General features: G+C 40.7%; 1 protein-coding gene and 1 long non-coding RNA gene across 3 annotated transcripts in view; one reads left to right on the forward strand and one right to left on the reverse strand.

Moving 5' to 3' along the window:
* Window positions 1–14419, forward strand: part of MTMR7 (myotubularin related protein 7) — a 126896-nt gene extending 112477 nt beyond the window's left edge. For both annotated transcript variants that reach the window (XM_019828309.3, XM_003984625.6), the window contains 7 exons: window positions 2106–2215; window positions 2724–2849; window positions 4640–4689; window positions 7015–7215; window positions 8494–8634; window positions 10130–10256; window positions 13352–14419. In XM_019828309.3, the coding sequence (XP_019683868.2) occupies window positions 2106–2215; window positions 2724–2849; window positions 4640–4689; window positions 7015–7215; window positions 8494–8634; window positions 10130–10256; window positions 13352–13714 (1118 nt within the window). In that variant the 3' untranslated portion in view covers window positions 13715–14419. The remainder of the gene's footprint in view (window positions 1–2105; window positions 2216–2723; window positions 2850–4639; window positions 4690–7014; window positions 7216–8493; window positions 8635–10129; window positions 10257–13351) is intronic.
* On the reverse strand, window positions 12716–21138 carry LOC123384783. Its single transcript, XR_006596333.1, has 2 exons — window positions 14204–21138; window positions 12716–13721 (listed from the first exon to the last, which is right to left on the reverse strand). It is a non-coding gene; the product is annotated as an uncharacterized LOC123384783 (long non-coding RNA).
* Between the last annotated feature and the right edge of the window lie 231 nt (window positions 21139–21369).

The raw sequence follows: 21369 nt of genomic DNA on the forward strand, positions 1-21369 counted from the left end.
GTGTATTTTCACTGAGCTCCAGCAGAGTACCTTTTCCTGTGCTGATTTGCACGTGCTTTCTCCCTGCTGTGGGTAGTGTGCTCTCCTGCGGGTAGGTGACGTGAGTGGCCGGGGATGGCACTGTAACCTCTGACAAACGGACAGCACTTGGAGTCAGAGCGATGCCAGAGAGAACACCGTTTGCCGGCTGCTTGTTAGGTCACCGGAGCAGTCTTCCCGCTCAGGAGTTTGGAATTTTGCCTAACCGTGTTGATAATTATAAAGGTCTTTTTAAGGAGGGCCTTTTGCTGGGAATTTTGGTGTTATTGCCTTCATCGTTGCTGTCATTTGTGACTCAGAATTGGAGTACTTGTGTGTGTGTGTTTTAATGTGGCTGTCAAATTGCAGGAAATGAGAGAGTGAACCATCTGTTCCGTGGCATATTGGAGAAAAGGCCAGTCGATAAATTAAATATTGTAGTTAGTCGTTGTCTGTATTCCAAGTATGTAATACTTTTGAAGAGTTAACGAAGTTGAATGTGGGAGGTTAGAGCTGTAAGGACACTTAGATATAATGCAATACACCTTCCCTATTTTATTTTTAAAATTTTTTTTTCAACGTTTATTTATTTTTGGGACAGAGAGAGACAGAGCATGAACAGGGGAGGGGCAGAGAGAGAGGGAGACACAGAATCGGAAACAGGCTCCAGGCTCTGAGCCATCAGCCCAGAGCCTGACGCGGGGCTCGAACTCACGGACCGCGAGATCGTGACCCGGCTGAAGTCGGACGCTTAAACGACTGCGCCACCCAGGCGCCCCACACCTTCCCTATTTTAAACATGAAGAAATAGAGCCTCAAAAAATGGAAATGACTCGTGCAGGACCACATAGCCACTTCCTGACAGCACAGCCGGGGGGTGGAGGAGGGCGGGCAAAAGGGCCCTCCGCTCCCTGCATGTGTCACTGCATCACGGAGTACAAAAAAATAGGCAAACAAACATAAATCTATGGGACATGACGTGTCGTTGGTTGATTTATAGGATTCCTCAAAACTGCTTCCTGGGTATAAAACACACAAACTTTGGAATGTAATTATTTCTGATCCATAGAACACTAGCTCTAAAGCTTTTTCATGCTTTGTGTTAACTAAAAGGTAACCTCTAGAGGTGAAATTGCTTGCGATATTATAAAAGTGTTGACATGCCTGCCTTAGTTGTGTAAATATAGATAGCAAGATGATTCTAGCTTATCTTTATTTTCAGTCAAGGGAAAACCCCTAACTTGATGTTGGAGAAGCTGGTGAGAAGGACAGGTTCTCATTTTTTTTAATTTCTTTTTTATTATTTATTTTTTTTGAGAGACAGGGGCAAGCAGGGGGGGAGGGGCAGAGGGAGGGAGACACAGAATCCGAAGCAGGCTCCAGCTGTCAGCACAGAGCCCGATGCGGGGCTCAGACCCACAAACCTTGAGATCATGACCTGAGCTGAAGTCGGATGCCTAACCACTGAGCCACCCAGGTGCCCACAGGGCTTCAACTCACGCCCCTGAGATCGCAACCTGAGCTAAGATCAAGAGTGAGATGCTCATCTGACTGAGCCACTCATTTGCCCCAGGCCTTACTTCCAGTGGGTGGGGGTTGCTGGCAAGAAGAGTTGGAACATTTCTTTTGAAGATGTTTAGGATAGTTCTGTTTTGTGTTTTCGCAAAACCCAGGTGGTTGGGTGCTGCAGAGTTCTAGCTGGGCGGGTGCTGGGGGCGTTACAAGAACTTTCCCGTGTAATGTGTGCATTCATGTACTCCTTAGTGCCCCAGGGCGAGTATCTTAAATCCATCTTCTCTGCGGGACATTCTACTGTGGTAACAATGATTTTCATTAATATTAGGGTTTAAGCTTCACAAATGGAATACTTTTGAAATGCGGCATCCCTGATGACGGGAGAAAGTAGTAAGAGCCTTGCCTGAAGTGGTTCGGTAGAATCCATTTTATTAAGTATGGGCATTTATCTTGACTTAATTTCTTGCAGAAAATACTACAATGAAGGAATCATTAACCAACCACCTGCAAATATGATCAGATGTAAACTATGAAATTGCCTTTATTTTGCTTTCATAACATCTATCTTGCAGTGTGCGAACTTAAATCTCCCTCGATGAGTGACTTTCTGTGGGGACTGGAGAACTCTGGCTGGTTAAGGCACATTAAGGCCATCATGGATGCAGGAATCTTCATTGCAAAGGTGGGTGAGAAGGGCAGAGCAGCCAGCGGACTGGTACTCTGACTTCAGAACAGGGATCCTGCCTGCTTCCTCCCCATCTGCTGTGGCCGCCACGCTAAGCTGTGCCTCGCCGAGTGGGGAGCTGGCTTTGCAGGCCACAGTTTGCCCTCTTAGGATGTGCAAAAGAGAGGACAGTCTCGGTCTTTCCCTTTTGGGAAAAGGACTGAGGCTGGTAACAGCTGAAGAATTCGAGTACGGGAAAAGTCTTAAGGAACCCAGAGGGGAGGGAGGGTGGCTTCTGGGCGTGTGATGGGAAAGAAAAGTTTTGGTCACCAGCACCAAGCCAGCCCTTACGCTCCCCTAACTGGATGGGGCATGAGCACTAAATTAATGAGCCGTTTTCAGTTATGTGGGGTTTTTTTTTTTTTCCTTTTTCTTTCTGTAGGTATAAAAGCAAACCTAGTTCTGATGAGACATTTTTCCTTTTTGTCCCCATTCTTCCTGACTCTGCCGATCCCGTGTGTTTCAGGCAGTCTCAGAGGAAGGGGTGAGTGTGCTGGTTCACTGTTCTGATGGCTGGGACAGGACCGCCCAGGTGTGCTCGGTGGCCAGCCTCCTGCTCGATCCGCATTACCGGACTCTGAAGGGCTTCATGGTGAGTGTAACCCGCCTCGCGTCCCATGCAGGGCCTTGAACAGAGTGGACAACTTGCGGCAAATTTGTTTCCCTCTTGTTCTTTTTCTCTCAGTCCGTCAGCAAGATTAAGAGGCAAAATGTGGAAAATGGTCTCGGAGTAAAGAAGGGAACTGAATTTCTGGGATGTTGGGACCCATTCGATTTGGCACTATTAAATGTGAATTTGGGGGCGAGTACACAAGATATTCAGTAGTTTGCAAAGTAGCGAGTTTTACATCCTCTTTGCTCATAACTATTTCAAGTTTGAGGGAACACGTGAACATGTAATAACAGGAAATGCTTTTCAGAAAAAAATACTCGGAGCAAACATTTTCTGTATCGTGCACGCAAAAGGTCCTTGAGAGGAAAAACCGTTTTCATTGACTGCTTTTATGTTTTAGATAGTCCTTCACAATTCTGGAGTATTGAGAATTTCAGTGTTTTTGTGTTCTTTGTTGAAAGTATGAAGTCCACCCTTTCCTAGATTTTCACCATTTAGGTGTGTGTCACAGCGTGACCTGTCACGTCCAAGTGCAGAATGTTGGTGTAGTTGCCTGGAGTGGTGACGCTCTGGCCGAGGTGGAACCCTTGTCTTCAAATGACAGCAGGGGCTTCCTGGTGACTGGCAGATTGCCTGGCTCTTGCCTCTTGAGCCATTTAATAGAAAGTGCTCCAGTGGATCCTGAATCCATGCTGGGGCGAGATACTGACAGGAGCTGAATGTGTTGCTTCTACTGCTAGATTCCCTTCATCGAGTACTGTCCCCCGGCACTCGGGGGGCAGGAGGGAAGAGGCAGAGGCAGGTTTTTGTGATGGGCTGTCTCTCTCTTCTGTTTTTGAAAGTGAGAACTTCCAGTGACCAGTGATAGCATTGAGACTTCAGTGATACTCCTGCTTCAGACCCCTCCCCTGGACCGAGGTTAGGATTCCTTCATTTCCATTTGGACAGCTGAGGGTTTCGGGGTCACACGCTATTTCACGCCACCCTCCGCCACTGACTCCTTTTGATTCTGCCCCATTAAATTTATGCGGCGCCAAGGGCAAACTTCAGCCACTCCATATTGTTTTCAAGGGACATCTCTGGCCATTTTAGAGCATTGGTGATAGTGACAGGATTGCTCTCTATTATTAATTTTTTTTTTTAATTCAGACAACTGGAGATTATACACTCATGTTACCTCAAATCCAAAGCAGGGCTGAACTCCTCTATTATGTCCCAGACTCCCATCATTTTACAGTTTTTCCAATGTGCAATAAAGATCACAGGAAAATATTCCCAATGGTTTCTTGTAAGGACGTTGGTATTTGATGTAACTGAAGACATAATGGTCAAGAGACAGGCTTTGGTGTAGAAAGGGCGAGGTTATGAGTTAGCATCAACCACTTCCTACTAGCCTGATCTTAGGAGTATTTAACTTCTCTTTCAGTTCTCCCTTCTGAAAAATGGGTGATTATACTTGTCCCACAATGAAAAGAGATTATACGTGAAGTAATATGAACAGTGGTTTGTAGGAAGCACCCACTGGTGCTGTCACCCCCTTTCCAAATATCCATTCCCATTTATTTTTCCTGTGGATGACCTTCACCTTTGCCCTTCTGCTGTGCATATGCGTCTCTACATTGGTGGATAAGGAGTGCTTATTCATTTGCAGGTTACCTGAGGATAGTCACTACTCCAAGAACCTTTGAATCCTTCAGCATTGTTGGTTGGGGTCTCTTATTTTTCCTTGTTTGCTTCTCTCCGTGATACTTATATTCTTTTTTGTGTAGGTATTAATTGAAAAGGACTGGATTTCCTTTGGTCATAAATTTAATCACAGGTAAAAAAAAACAAAACAACAAAACCTTAAAAATCTGTTTTGATGTTTAGGATAGAAAGATCTATTTCTGGAGTTTTCAATTGAGTGAGGGGGAAAATAGCCTTATTTTTAAAGTTTCTTTGTGGATTTTATTCAAAAAGCTAAAATTTTGTTGTATATATCGTATCACAGATAAATGAAGTTCTGAGCACTCTCAGTATTTATTTGTTGGGCAGAACTAACTAATGTTAAATTGTTCCAGAAAAGACAGAAATACTTCTTTATTCATTGGCCTAGAAAGGATGAGCTCTCCCTTCCTCCTACCACATACGTTTGATTTATTAAACTATTCCATTTTCGAAGTGCACACACTTTCTGAGCTGGAAGATGAGAAATGTCTGTGTTACAGTCTCTCTTTGACCTTTCACCCTGGGAACGAACTTGGGCTTGTCCTGGGTATTTGTGTCACAGGTGAAGTATGTCCCAGATGTCTGAGGAGAGGGAACATAGCCCAGTTTTGGAGCAAGACAGATCCAGCCCCAAACCCAGGCTGTGGCATTTATGAGCTGTGTGGCTTGGTCCTTAGTGTGGGGTCTCCCATCTGCAAAATGGGGATTCACTCCCTGTGCCATAGGGTTATAGCAAGGCTTTTTAAAAAGTGTATGTAACTCATCTAGCTCCTTGCCTAGTTATATAACTAAGCTTTCAGTAAACAGAAGCTGTTGTTTCTAGAGCCACCAGCGTCCTTTTGGTCAGTGTTGATAATGCCGGACATGTGTTCTGGTGTTTAATCTCTGAATAGTGAATGTTGTAGCTGGTGTAATCTAGTCTTATGGTGCTAAGAGTTAAATTTTAGGCAACATGGTAATAGTGAGTTAGGTATTTGACATACACTTTTGTTTCAATGTGTTTTCCTAAAGTAAATTCTAACTTCATGGAACTGCCCATATTTAATGTTCTCATTTTTGCATTTAGCATTAATCATTCATTCTGTGGTTTTCTGTAATTCTTTTTTTTTTGTAATTATTTTTCCAGGAAAGCACAATGAATCTGTTTTACAAAAGAGAATATTAACGCCCCCAAACATTTGACATTTTTTTAAGTAGGCACCAAGCCCAATATGGGGCTTGAACTCACGACCCTGATTAAGATCACATGCTCTACAGAGTCAGCCAGGTACCCATTAAGTAACCTTTTTAAGATCACATTGTTATTTTCAGTTTTGGGGTTCTATCTTCTAGGCAGTTAGCATCTTTCAGACAGAGGATATGGACAGAAAGAAGGTGGAGACGGCTGAAGACTATCAGGAAAGAATATTCAGCGCTCCTCACCCCTCTGCCTTTTTAATGCTTATTTATTCTTGAGAGAGGGAGAACACAAGCAGGAGAAGCGCAGAGAGAGATAGGGAGACACAGACTCGGAAGCAGGCTCCAGGCTCTGAGCTGTCAGCACAGAGCCCCAGGCAGGGCTCTAACTTGAGGACTGTGAGATCACGACCTGAGCCTAAGCAGAACACTCAACCGAAGCCACCCAGGCGCCCCTAGGCAACTCTTTATAAAGTTACCAAGTTGAGCGGAATTAAAACTTTTGAGAAGTTTCCAGACAATTTCTAATGTTTTCACTCTTGGAAAAACTCTTAAACTGATGATCTTTGCTCATTTCTATTCCTAAAGTTGGTTATCCATTGCTGAGAAGATGAGGTTCTATATTATTTTGTATTTGATGGCACCCAAATCATCCTTTTGAATTGTAAGATTCACATAATAGTGTAAAGGACTAGACAGTCTTCATTTAAAGGTCAATATAAATGTGAGGGAGGAGATTGTGATGTATTCTTGGAAAACCAGGATGGGAGATCTGAAGGCAGATGGGAATCTGGCCACACGGAAATAACTTTGTGATAGGTTTTGACATTGCTCTAGAAATACCCTGAGATACTTGGGAAGCCACAGTTTTTTCAAGTTGTCTTTCTTCCTCTTCCTTTCCCAACAAAACAGTGCAAAAGTGAAAAACTCTCTAAAGTTGCTTAGACATTTCTTCCCACACTCCCACAAGTCACTGATTAAAATGAAGTCCAAGGTTTACTTCAGAAGTCCTGATGTACTTTTAAATCTTGAATGAAAGAATGCTCTTCTGCCGTGGAAAGTTCCCTTGAATTTGATCTCTTGCATTATGTCCCTTCTCTACCCAAGACCTTCAATACAAAGTTTCTCCTGAAAGTGGAATTTGTTTTTTTCCATTTCTGTGCTCCAGGTCTGTAAGGTTTATTTAGAAACTGAGGTTTATTTTGTGATTGTTTTTGCATTTATAGCTTTCTCATGCCACAAACCCAACTTCGTTTTATAGATATGGCAATCTAGATGGTGATCCAAAAGAAATCTCTCCAGTTATCGATCAGTTCATCGAATGTGTCTGGCAGTTAATGGAACAATTTCCCTGTGCCTTTGAGTTCAATGAGAGATTTCTGATTCACATTCAACATCACATTTATTCCTGCCAGTTTGGAAACTTCCTATGTAACAGCCAGAAGGAGCGACAAGAACTCAAGTGAGTGCTTTGCCGTTTAATTTTTATCTAAGGATTTTGTGACTGAGAATTTCAGATGGCCTTTTAAAATTCCGAAGACTGTTGTAGCTACATACCTGTACTGACAGATTAAGGTTACTTTCCTTCTCCTGACACCACTTCATACCTGGTTTGGTATCAGCACCCGACAAAGTGAGGTACGAGCTGACACACCCCAGTGACAGCCACGGACAGGGCCGTAGACCTGACACACGAATACTGAAAGGAAACTTCCTGGAGTCAGAGAAAGTGATTTTTGAGTTTAAAAGGAAACAGACATCTGCAGTGGACATACTCTCATAAGAAGAGGTGCAAATCTAACTGGGAAAGAAGCAGATTTGAAACCCAAGTCATTCTTTCATTAAGATTAAAACTGTACTGCTTTTATCGAGGAGGAAGTCCATGAAATGTAGCATTTAAAATAAATTACAAAGTCAAAAGCTTAACAGCAGAGTGCTTTATGAACTGCAGTGACAGAAGAGTTTTGAAATGTTCATAAGATAAAATGATGTTAACTGTAGTGTATATAGTAACAATCAGATTTAATTTTGGAAATGATCAAGTAAAATCGACTCCGCTGGTTTTATGCTGTCAAAACAGACAGTGTAACATTCACTTTTTCTCGTGAATACTGGGTGGTTTTTCTCTCGGGAGCTTCAAATGTGATTCCTGATTAAATGCTAATGATTCCAACGTAGCAGAGGGCATCCTTCAAGCTCACCTGTTTTCCTAGACGAGTTTGTGGTTTGCTGCGACGGACCAGCCAATTTGATGGTGTCTGCTTGGGTGTGAATCCTGGCTATTCCACTCACTAGCTATGGGACTTTGAGAAACTGCCTCATCTTTCTTAACCTCAGTTTCCTCATCTGTACAATGGACAGATCTCATAGGAATTCAGTGAGGACCGAATGAGAGAAAACAGGTGAAGCATTTAAATAGTACCTGGCAAATAATACAACGTCAATGACTATTTGGAGAAGAATCCCCTCCCCCCAATTACATAGCAGTTTTATTTTACACTCAGAGGAATTAAACATCTTGTCCAGGCCAGTACAGGTAGCAGAGAAGTTGAGACTGTTACGGTGCTCTCCTGCTGGCTCATAAAGACACACACTCAGATTGTCAATTTCCCTGCTACAGGACAGGGACACTGGATATGCACGTAACAATTAGTGGTCCCTTTCCAGCTTTGACAATTACATATCTACGATTTCTATAAACCAAGACAGATAATTTTCAGGCTTATTTTCTTTATAACAGAATTCAAGAAAGAACATACTCTTTATGGGCTCACCTGTGGAAGAATCGGGCCGACTACATGAATCCTCTATTTAGGGACGATCACAGCCAGACCAGGGGAACGCTTCGTCTCCCCACAACGCCGTGCAACTTCCTGTACAAGTATGTAACCCTGTAGGACCTTACTAGGTATGGTTATGAACTTAGATTCTGCCACTGTTTAATATTTGGAGGCCAAAGCATATGAAACACTGAGCTTCAAGGCTTTTCTTTGGACATAAAACACACCAAAGAAGGATGCTTGTTAAGTAGCTGATCTAATATTCTTGCCAGTGTCTCCTCTCCCTCTTCTTTCCCTCTAAATATGGAACGGTCTTTAGAAGTTGGTGTTTTATGATAATGATGCTTGAAAAGTATAAGTTCCAGTATTACTTAAAAGCAAAAAGCAGGGAGGGAAGAAGAAAGGAAGCAAGAAGGGACAGAGGAAAGGAAGGATGGATGGAATAAACCAAGTGCCTTGTAAGTCAGATGTGGAATCACAAGTTTAGGTGGTGACCATGATTTACCTTCTTTCTCTGCTGAATTTCCTCCTACTCGAAGTATTTCCTTGTGGAAGTCAGTTATTTTAAGACTGTCTATATTGGGATGGGGAGAGGAGGGTGGCATCCTATATACTCTATTCGAGCTGCATGTTATACATTTTAGCCTTTGGCTTCTTCTGCACATGGAAGTTTTATGATGTGGGAGGATGTCTCAGAGGTCAGCAAAAAAGACAAACACACAGAATCAACTGAGAAACCACATTCCTTCTCCCTGCTCACCCCCAACATACTTAGTGGCTTTTCTTCCTCTACAGTGTTTTTCCTCCCTCAGTTTGTGTTTGTTCTGAATTATCTTAATTATTTTGCCAGAATTCTGAAAAAATGTTAATTCTGCCACACTAAAAAGAAAAAAAAAGTCTCCATGGTTTGTGTAAAATAGCAGCCTTCAGAGCTGCTGAGACACATAATGCTCCTAATTCGTTAGTAATAGCCAGTCAAGTATGCCATTGGGGGTCAAGCACTGTTCTAGGCAGTGCTAGGTTTCATGGAGAAAACCATGAATGGCACTAAGTCCCTGCCCTCAAAGTGCTCTTCTAAGTAAAATGTGGATCTGCAGACATCCTTGTGATGATACTGTCTCTTCTCATCTGCATTCCAGTATGCTTTGTTGTAAAGGATTAAAACAAAAAAAAAAGATTTGATGCAAACGGAAATATCAATTTTTGGTGGTTGTGATAAAAACAAGCCCCAACCTTCAAATTTAGAAGGTTCCCTTTGCAGCTGAGAGATTCTAAATGAGAGTAGAAGCACTAATTTTCCAAGCTTATGTGAAAACCAAGAGCATTTTCTTAAATAAGAAGAATATAACGTGTGCTACTTCTATTTAAGAAAGATCTGGGCCTTCTTATTCAGGACCACAGGTACAAGCAGACTCATGATGAATTTACCTTCCCAAGCAAAAGAAAGTACCAGCACGAAATCATTACCTTACGTAACGTGATTCGTTATTATTAGGACTCTGGGCCTCTGGCATGAAAGATACCTTAAGAAGACTCGAGAGCGTGATTTACAGACTGGGAGATGGTGGCATCGTAAAGCTCTGCTGTCTCTTCCAGGTTTTGGAGTGGGATGTACAACCGCTTCGAAAAGGGGCTGCAGCCCCGACAGTCTGTCACCGATTACCTCATGGCGGTGAAGGAGGAAACCCAGCAGCTGGAGGAAGAACGAGAGGCCCTAGAAGAAGTAAGACACACTTCCTGTTCACCTACTTTCTGTGCTTATTTCCTGACAAACACTGTTCCGTGAAGGCCTTTCGTGACTTGGGGTTCGTGAAATGAGGCAATGTAGCCATTTTATATTTTAGCCGAGTGGATAACCTGAAGCAGATGGCCACCGGGTGAGCGCCCAGGTAACCGAAGCCCAGACCTCGGCACTCAGCACGTTTCAGGCGTCTGGGGGGGGCTCACTTACAGGGTTTGCTGAACTAGTTGCTTATCCCTACCATAGGTCACATTTTATCTTGTTACTATTATGTGAGAGAACCAAAATGAATCTTCCTGGAGAGTAAGTGAAAAGGGTGGGATTCAAAGTGAAAAGAACAAAATCTGACTTTGCACTTTTGTTTTATGTGCTTGTAAAAATTTGTTTTTTTTGTAAATTTATTATTACTTTCAATAATATTATTATATTAGCCTATACATGATAACAGCCGAGGCCGAGTTACCAACAGCCTAGTTTTTGGCTTTTATAATGTCCCAATAATTGGACAGGACGGTTATAATGTACATATTTTTGCTAATTTTCTAACTTTGCTTCCAGTGATACCACTGGTTTATTTAGTGGTTCCCTAAAACCGCATGGCTTCTTTGCTTCACTCGGCTTCACTCACCTTGTTAACTCTCCATGGCATCATCATGTCTTTCACTTGCTCAAGAATTGGCAACCGATTGCTGTTGTCTGGACCTGAATTCTAAATTGAGACTAAAGGTTTAAATAGGATGAAAAGGCTTCTGTGCCCCCTTGAGATCTTACATACTACAGATAAAAGTATTAGGATGAAGGCCGGGAAAATGTCAATAAACTAAGATTTCCCATCATAGTGCATAAAACAGTACTATGACGTGAAAAGAACTTCCAGGTTTTTACCTTTAGTTTGATAAATTTCTAAATGGAAGTCGGCGAAATATCACAAGATGAGTTCCAACAAAGTCTACTTCCTTTACCTGATGGATAGTCATCTGGAGGTCGCCCCTAAAAGGGTGGCTTGGGAGACATGTATGATGGTTCAGGGACCCCACCAATAAGATAGTCATTTGGAGGTAGCTGGTGAGGCAGACTCCTCTGATGCTCCCATAACATTCCTAGGAAACATCGCCTTTCAAGATCTAAGTAGAAGATCTTAGGTCTAGGGTTGTACACTCAAGTACATACAGGAGCCAGATGGATAAAACACATTCAGCAAGTTAAACTACTGGTTTTGAGAAATTTTGAAGGCAAGCATAAATCTTACTCTATTATAAATCTGCAAGGGTTCAACAAATCCTCTTGAGACCTATGTGGAGAGCTCTACGTTAATTTTACACGATTGGAGAACAGTTTTTGACTCCGTGTATCAAAACCACCACCTCACAAAAACCCTAATGCCAGGGCTCTTAAGCCTAGAGATTCTGATGGAGAATCTTTAGAGTGCCACAGTGATTGACTGTGACTTGCCACCAGGGCGAGAGAGACCTTGAATTAAATAGCACACAGAGAAGTGAAATGATGCACAGCTTAGATTTTTAGAATTCTGGAGCACTGGTAAGACTTCTATGAGTTTTGCCATTTTCAAGTCCACACATGTCTTTACTCAGCCAGTTTTATTTACTCTTCCTAAAGATACCCAAGCTTTAGGAAAGGCTAACGATTCTCCTGGTCTGTTCCAATATTCTTTTTGTTAAAATACTAAAAATGAAGGAAAAAAACTACTTAGAAAATCTGAAAACACCTTAATTAAAAGCCTTTGGCTCTCTTCCCTTATAACAAAGTCAAAACCCCTTAGCCTCGCGTTTAAGATTTTCCCACAATTCGGCCTAATCAACCCTTTCAACTTTATTCTCTACTACTCCCCTTGCTCAAATTCAACTGCTCTCTGCTTCTTGTACACAATGACATCTTCCTACTTTGGTGGTTTTCTTCTCACTGTCCCTCCTGCCACAAATGCTCTAACCATCACCAGCACCTGAGTTTAATTCTTTCAGAGTCCTATTAAAACGCTCCATTCCTGAAGCTTACTTGGATCTCTTCCCTCTAGCTATCCCACCTGCCCTGTTAAATAATTTTTATCTCTTCCAAATTTTTACATCACCTGAACTCTGCCTCCATAACCCAAGTTCTTTATAGCTGGATCTGTATCTATCTCAATTACTCATACTGCCCACTACAGTGCTTTTTGCACATAACAACTTAAGATGAATGCTTTTAAATTAATATGTAATACTTGATCTTATAACACCCCCCTTGTTGACACCAAAGGATGAAATCTGGCAAAATGTATTTTGAACAACCCAAATGTCCATCAGCCGATGAAGAGATAAAAACGTGGGTATTCATGCAATGGAGTATCATTCAGCCATAAGAAGGAACGAAGTACTGATACGTGCTACAGTGGGGATGAACCCCGAGAACATGAACTAAGGGAAAGAAGCCAGACACATGTTATATGTGTTGTATGATTCCATTTATATGAAATGTCCAGACGAGGCAAATCCATAGAGATACAAAGTAGCTTAGTGGCGGCCAGAGCTGTGGGAGGCTGAAATGGGGAGTGACTGCTAATGGTTATGGGGTTTTCTTTGAGGATGATGAAAATATTTTGGAATTACGTAGTAGGGAATTGTTGTATAACCTTGCGAACATACTAAAACCACTGAACTGTATACTTTAGAAGGAGGTGTTTTATGGTTAAGTGATGTTTCTTAATTAAAAAAAATAGATAATAAACAACTCATTCCTGGTGTTTTAAAAATGCATTTTGAGTTTATAGGATGAGAATCATCATGTAAAACATTATAGGTCTAGAAAGGATGACTACTGATTGCCAGGTGCTTTACCTATGTTATTATTTTTTTCTTTTTTTGCATTTTATAGAAAACCTATAGTAAAGCTGGTATTTACCTTCATTTAATTCGAGATGAAGAAACCAAGTCTCACATAATCTATTTTGTCCAAGGTCATAAAGTCTAGCTTTGAACCCAAGTCCATTTACATCCCATGTTCTTAAGATTATACCTAGGTGGAAAGTAATAAATACTAAGTTATTTATGATTTTTCCCTAAAAAAACTTTTTTTTTTTTTAGAGGCTGGAAAAAATTCAGAAAGTCCAGTTAAATCACACTAAAGTGAAGGCTAAGCAAAGTGAACCCAGCAAACACTCAGGGTTTTCTACCTCAGACAACAGCACAGCCAACACTCCCCAGGATTACAGCGGAAACATGAAATCCTTTCCATCCAGGAGTCCTTCACAAGGTGATGAAGATTCTGCTCTCATTCTAACCCAAGACAATTTGAAAAGCTCAGATCCGGATCTGTCGGCCAACAGCGATCAAGAGTCCGGGGTGGAGGACTTGAGCTGTCGGTCCCCAAGTGGTGGGGAGTGTGCACCAAGCGAAGACAGTGGCAAGGACCGTGATTCTGACGAAGCTGTGTTTCTCACTGCCTGAAGTTTCTCTGTGGAGTTCCAAAATAAAGGACACACAAGAAACACTTTCCAAAAAGGGAGCAGTGCAATTCAAAATAAAAAAAATCATTCAAGAAATGGTACATGTCTTTGAGAATTATAAAACGTAGCAATGGAAAGGGAAAAAAAAGTCCAGCTTTTACTTTCTTTAGATGCTGAAGAACAGGAAGTAGCCATTTCTTTTACCAACCATATATAAGGAAAAGTTATTCCCCATTTTTAGTTCTGGATTCTGAAAGTTTTGTTTACTACATAGCGCTGACCTCTTCTATCACCTGAGTTACTGGCACAGATCTTCCTTTCACAGCATGCATCTGCTCAGAGTGCAGACCCCTTCTCCCCCACCTGCTGTCCTCAGCCCTCACCCTTATTTCACTTCCAGATACATATTTTGTTTTCGAAATCCCTTGACATTGCCTTCCTCCCTCTGTTATCGGTATTTCTAGTAACGGAGCACCCGGCAGAAACATACCCCTTGTGGTTAGCAGATGTCTCTGTAACTGACGAGGTCTGTAATTGCTTGAGCTTTTCAGGTTTCACGATCACTTTAACTTTTCTTTAGATAATATATTTTGAATTGTTATAATAATCTTGTTGCCTTTTTCTGCAATCTCATCATTTAAAAATTGCTGAAACTTATAACTTTCTCTAACGGGTCTAATACCTAATAAAATAGAAATAACATTTACTCTTTGGTTCTTAAATAAGAATTCAGATCACATTAAATATAACATTTTAAATTGTAAATGTTACAAAACGTAACATTTTAAAACAACAACCTTTTATTACTACTCGGGAGACTGCGTTACCACCACCATGACTCCTGAAGTGTAACAAAGTTAGTAGTGTAATATTTTGATAAGGAAAAATACCAGTTAAAAACTAGAGAATCGGGTGGTCCTATTTAACGAATAGAAAAAGTTTTGTCACTGATCACTTTAGACACTGTGTACCTGGTTAATATGATTTAACAGTAACAACTGCTGAAAGTTCTGAAAAGTTTGTTTTGCTAAAATGCACATTTGAAGCAGAATCATTCTCCTGTCTTTTGGTAACAAATGGGACTTTACTGGGTTATAAATGTTTGATCTGAAGAAACTCAGCGGAGAAAGTTTGGACGGAGATAACAAACATTTACAACTGTGTGGTTTTTAATTATCAGTACATTCTATGATGTAAAGGGATTACTTTTACAGTCTACATCAATATTTTGAAATCTGCTAATAGGGTAACGTGTTAAAAATTTTGCTGAAATGGGAACAAGGTAAGAGAGGGGAGGGGAGTAACATCACCAAGATGGTAACATAAGTAGTTCTTGAGTATACTCCCCTTCACAAGAAGGCAACTAACAACTGTTCCTGGATAGGACACCAATGAAAGGATCCTAGAGCTCAGGAGTGAGGCTAAGGCACCCCGCAGCACGAGAGAGACCAAGACTGGAAGGGTAAGAGGAACAGCTACATGCTGACCACGTTGCCCCTCCCCCACGCTGGCTCAGCACTACGTGGAGACTTCTCCCCTAAGCCACCGGTTCCTCAGGTGGGGAGAGCCCATGGGTGATATCCAGCCCTCCGCCTACCTAATGTGGTACTTAGTTGGAGCCCATACTCTGGTTTCACTCCACAAGGACTTCGGGGAAAGCTGTGGAGCTCAACCTCTAGGAGCCTGAGACGGAGAAGCGGGGAGGGGCTTCCAACAACCAGCGTGTACACTCATCTGCAAGCCAGGTCAGTGGCACAGTCTGACCGGGGAATTTGGCAAGGTTCAGGCCTGCCAAATTTGGGTCCCCAAAGAAGGAGTTCTGGCCTTGCTGCCTGCTCTGCCCATGCCCTGGCAGAAGAGCTGAGCCACAGCTACCCCTGCTGCAGACCACGGCCCCCAGTCCCTCCTGATCAGAAAATCTAGTCAGGAAAATTTGGGAGTCGCCTCAAGCGGGCCCTTCCAGTCTCGCTCCAACAGGAACCAGAGACATAGCCCTACTCCAGCCCCTGTGCCTACAGAATGTGACCCCCTGCCCCTTCTGACAGCAAGGGCTCACCAGAATACCTGGAAGCTATGTGGCCCAGCAGCTCTTAAGCCAAGAAGCAGGTGGGCAGAACTGACGCCACCCAAAGCAAATCCAGTGGTTCTGTCTGGCCAGGGAACTCGAGGCCTGGGTTGACTGGAGTCCAGAAGAAAGCACTGACGGCTTTGGAGCTGCTTTGCCTGCTGCACCCAACCAGGGAAAGTAATTCGTAGCCTACTTATTGCTGAATTCTGCCTTCAACCCAGCCACACAGGGGACCTTACCAGAGCACACAGGGAAATGCATAGCTCATCCAACGGCCCCATTTACAGTGTCACTTGATGGAGTATAGCTCTGGGCTTTCCACATCTGTAGAGCAAAACCAGTGGCTTCATCTGACCAGGATGTTAAGTGCACACTCTTTCCTGATCAGGTCCCCGAACAACCTGTGCAGGCCCTGGGTCCTATCCAGCCGCCCTGCAAGGGCAGAGAAGCTAGTTCATAGCCTGAACGAAGGCCAACGTAGTACCCAGTCCCAACCTTCGAGTAAGCCTGACCAGAGATTTCAGGAAATCGCGAAGATCATCCCACAGCTTCCCCTGAGGAGGGGAGCGAGCCAGCAGTGTTATCTAGCTATTCTTGGCCAGTGCCATACCCCTTACCTCAGAGCATTAACAGCTGCTTGCCTAAAAATAGACTCTACTAGGAGGCCCCACCTACCCAAGGATGTTACCAGCAGACATGTCCAGAAACCCACACTAAGCTGACTGGTGAAGAAATGTCTCTGCCAAATCAAACATGCTAAGTCTGTAAGAGGAGACCACTTAAAGGCACAGAGACCAACATAAAGAATCAAAGATCTTGAAAAATCAGGTATGACATACCAACGGAAATGAATGACGCTCTAGTAACTGACCCAAAAGAAATGGAGACCTGTGAGCTGTCAGATAAAGAATTCAGAATAATTGTTATAAAGTTTAGTGAGCTATAAGAACATACAGACCACTAAATAAAATTATGAAAACAATACATGAACAAGAAGTTCAACAAAGCAGAAATCATCCCAAAACCAAACAAACAAAAAAACCCACAAGCCCCAAAATCAGAGCTGAAAAATATAACTGAAGAATTCAATAAAGGGTTTTAAAAGCAGACTCAACCATGCAGAACACTGCAGTGAACTGGAAAAAAAAACAAAAAACCACCATTGAAATTAGAGGAGCAAAAAGAAAAAGAATGAAAGAAAGTGAAAAGAGGCTACAGGAATTACTGGACACAATGAAAGCAAATAATATTTGAATTAGGGGAATTCTAGAAGGAGAAAAAGAAACAACAGAAAGTATATTTAAAGCAATAATGGCTGAAAACTTCCCAAACCTGGGTAGGGAAATAGACATCCAGATCCAAGAGGCCCAAAGGACCCCAAACAGGGTGAACCCAAATAGGGCTAAATCAAGACACTTCACAATTAAATGGCAAAAATCAAAGACAGACCATGAATTTTGAAAGCAATAAGAGAAAACAGAGGGAAAATAAAAGGGAATTCCAAATAAGGCTGGATTCCTCAACAGAAACTTTTCAGGACAGAAAACAATGGGAAGACATATTCAAAATACAGGGAGGAAAAAAAGAAAAACCCAAAGTTTCAATCAAGAATTCTATGCCTGGCAAAGCTGTTCTTCAAAAATAAAGGAAGGATAGACTTTCTCAGACAAACAAAAGCTGAGGGAGTTCATTACCACTATACCTACCTTAAAAGAAATGCTAAAAGGAGTTCTTTGAGTGAAAATAAAAGATCACTAGTTAATAGCATAGAAACATAAGGCACTGTACAACTCACTAGTATTGATAGTTAAAAATGGATTCTGTAATAGGATAATGGTGGTGTGTAAGTCATAAGACTAGTTTAAACGTTAAAAACAAATATAGTAAAAGTAACCATATCTTCAATAGTCTGTTATTGATTACACAATAAGAAAATATGTAAATTGCAACATTAAGTAAAATGTGAGAAGTATAAAGCTTAGTAGTTCAATTAAAGTTGCTATTAGTTTAGAACAGAGTGCTAAATTTTAAAACATCTTATGTAAGCCTCAAGGTAACTACAGGGAAAAACCTGTAGTAATTACACAAAAGATGACAAGTCAAAGCATATTGATAAGGACAGGACATCAAACTACAAAGACAACAGGATAAGAAACAAGGAACAATGGATCCATAAAACAAACCACAAAACAACAAAAAGGCAACAGTAAATCCTTATCAACAATTACTTTCAATGTCAACAGATTAAATTCCCCAATATAAAGACACAGAAAGGCTAAGTGGATTAAAATAACAAGACCCAACAATACCCTGTCCTGCCGGAGACCCACCTCAGACTCAAAGGCAAACAGACTGAGAGTGAAGCAAAGGCATTTTAAGCAATTGGTAACCAAAAGAAAAAAAAAGGGGGGGGGGGGCAGGGAAAGCTATACTTGTATCCGACAAAAGAGACTTTAAAAATTATAAAAAGAGACAAAAGGTTATTGGTAAATGGGTCTATACATCAAGATAACCTAACAACTGTAAACATTTATATACCCAGTGTTACAATCAGAGCACATAAAAGCATAAAGCAAAAATGAACAGACCTAAAAGAAATAAGCAACAACACAGTAATAGATGGGGTCTTAAAATTTTTTTTTTCAACGTTTATTTATTTTTGGGACAGAGAGAGACAGAGCATGAACGGGGGAGGGGCAGAGAGAGAGGGAGACACAGAATCAGAAACAGGCTCCAGGCTCTGAGCCATCAGCCCAGAGCCCGACGCGGGCCTCGAACTCCCGGACCGTGAGATCGTGACCTGGCTGAAGTCGGACGCTTAACCGACTGCGCCACCCAGGCGCCCCAATAGATGGGGTCTTTAATACACCACTCAACAATGGGTAGATCATGCAGACAGCAAATCAGTAAGGAAAACGCTGATATGAACAGCCTATAGACAAAATGGGACATAAGAGTAATAATATACAGAACATTCTATCTGAACAGCAGAATACATTCTTCCCATGTGTAAATGGAACATTTTTCTAGGATATGTTAGGACATATGTTAGGACAAAAAATAATTCTTAGCAAATTTAAGAACAACGAAATCATACCAAATAACTATAACGTGAGGAAAACTGCAGGATAAAATGGCAATTAAACAACACTCTCCTGAACAACCAATGGATCAAAGAGGAAATGGGAAATAACTATCTTGAGACAAATGACAATGGAAACACACATACCAAAACTTATGAGAGGCAGTAAAAGCAGTTTGAAGAGGGAAGCTCATAGCAATAAACCTCCCAGATAAATAAGAAGCAGAAAAAGAGTAACAAAATGAACCCCAAGTTAGAATAAGAAAGGAAAAAGTAAAGATTACAGCAGAAATAAATGAAGGATAGAACAGAAATACAGTAGAAAACATTAACCAAACGAAGAGGTAGTTCTTTGAAAATATAAAATTGGCAAAACTATTAGATAAATCAAGACAAAAAAGAGGAACCAAATAAACTATGAATCAAACAAGGAGATATTACAACGGCTACTACAGGAATACAATCATAAAAGGCTACTATGACCAATTACATGCCAACAAATAGGAAAACCTAGAAGAAATGTAAAAATTCTTGGAAGCATATAATCTACTGAGACTGAATCAAGAAGAAACGGTCTGAATTACACCATTTACTAGTATAAGATTTAATCAGTAATTAAAACTCTTTCAACAAAGAAAATTCCAAGACTAAATGTCTTTGCTAGTAAATTTTAACAAATATTTAAAATAACACTGATCCCTCTGAAATTCTTCAAAAAAAAAAAAAAAATCAAAGAGGAGGGGCACTCACAAACTCCTTTTACAAGCCAACATCACCAATAACCAAAGCCAGAAAAAGACACTACCAGAAAAGAAAAACTATGAACCAATATCCCTGGTAATAGAGATGCAAAAATTCTCAACAGAACACTGCAAACTGAATTCTGCTCATGAAAGGATCATTTACAACGATCAAGCATGATTTATACCTGGGATGCAAAGATGGCTCAACATGTGCCAATCAATGAGATACATGACATTAACAGAATGAAAGAAAAAAATATCATGTGACCACTGCAATAGATGCAGAAAAAGCATTTGAAAAAGATGCAACATCCTTTCATGATAAAAACTCTTAACAATTATGTATAGAAGGAATGAACCCCAACATAGTAAAGCCTATATATTATAAACCTACATCTAATATAATATTCAATGGTGAAAGGTTGAAAGCTTTTCCTTTAAGATAGGGAACATGACAGGGGTGCCCACTCTCACCATTCATATTCACCACTGTACTGGAAGTCCTTACAGAGCAATCAGGCAAGAAACAAATAAAAAGCATCAGAAATAAAAAGAAGTAAAATTGTCTCTATTTGTAGTAAGATTTTATAAATAGAAAATCCTAAAGACTCTACCAAAAAACTGTTAGATCAATGAATTCAGTACAGTTGCAGGATATTAACATTAAATTAACCATAAGAAGTGACCTGAAAAAGAAATAAACAACATCATCCCACTTACAATAGCACCAAAATACTGAGGAACAAATTTAACCAAGGAAGTAAAAGATCTCTACTCTGAAAGCTATAATACATTGATGAAAGAAATTGAAGAAGATACAAATAAGTGGAAAGGTATCCTGTGTTCCTGGACTGGAAGCATTATTAAAATGTCCACACTACCTAATGCAATCTGTAGGTCCAATATAGTATCTATCACAATTCCAATGGCATGTTTCTACAGAAGTAGAAAAAAATCCTAAAATTTATATGGAACAACAAAATACTCTGAACAGCCAAAGAAATCCTAGGAGGAAAAAACTGGTAGGCATCACACTTCCTAATTTCAAGCTAAACTATAAAGCTATAGTAATCAAAACAGTATGGTACTGTCACAAAAGCAGACAGATCAAATGAACAGAACTGAGAGCTCAGAGATAAATCTGGGCTTGTATGGTCAACTAATATTTGGCAAGGGAGGCAAGAATACTCAATGGAGAAAAGACAGTCTCTTCAATGAATGGTGCTGGGAAAACTGGATATTCACATATTAAAGAATGAAACTATACACCTATCTTATACTATTTATAAAAATTAACTCAAAATGGATAAAAGACTTAAACTTAAGACTGAAACTCCTATAAATAAACAAAGGAAGAAAGCACCTTGACATGGGTCTTGGCCATGATTTTTTTTGGATGTCACACCTAAAGCACAAACAATTAAAAAAAAAAAAAAAGTAAACAACTGGGATTACATCAAACTAAAAAGCTTTTGTACAGCAAAAGAAACAACAAAGTGAAAAGATAACCTATGAAAAGGGAAAAAAATATTTGCAAGCTATGTATCTGATAAGGAGTTAATATCCAAAAAGTACAAAGAACTCAACAGCAAAAATTAAAATAATCCAATCTAAAAATGGGCAAAAGACTTGACTAGACATTTCCCCAAAGAAGACAAATGAAAGGCAGCACATACACAAAATGATGCCAATCAAAATCACTGACATATCACCCTAGGCCTGTTAAGGTGGCAATCCTCAACAAGACAGGATATAACAAATGC

The sequence above is a fragment of the Felis catus genome, chromosome B1 (assembly GCF_018350175.1).
Source record: "Felis catus isolate Fca126 chromosome B1, F.catus_Fca126_mat1.0, whole genome shotgun sequence".
Lineage (NCBI taxonomy): Eukaryota > Metazoa > Chordata > Mammalia > Carnivora > Felidae > Felis > Felis catus.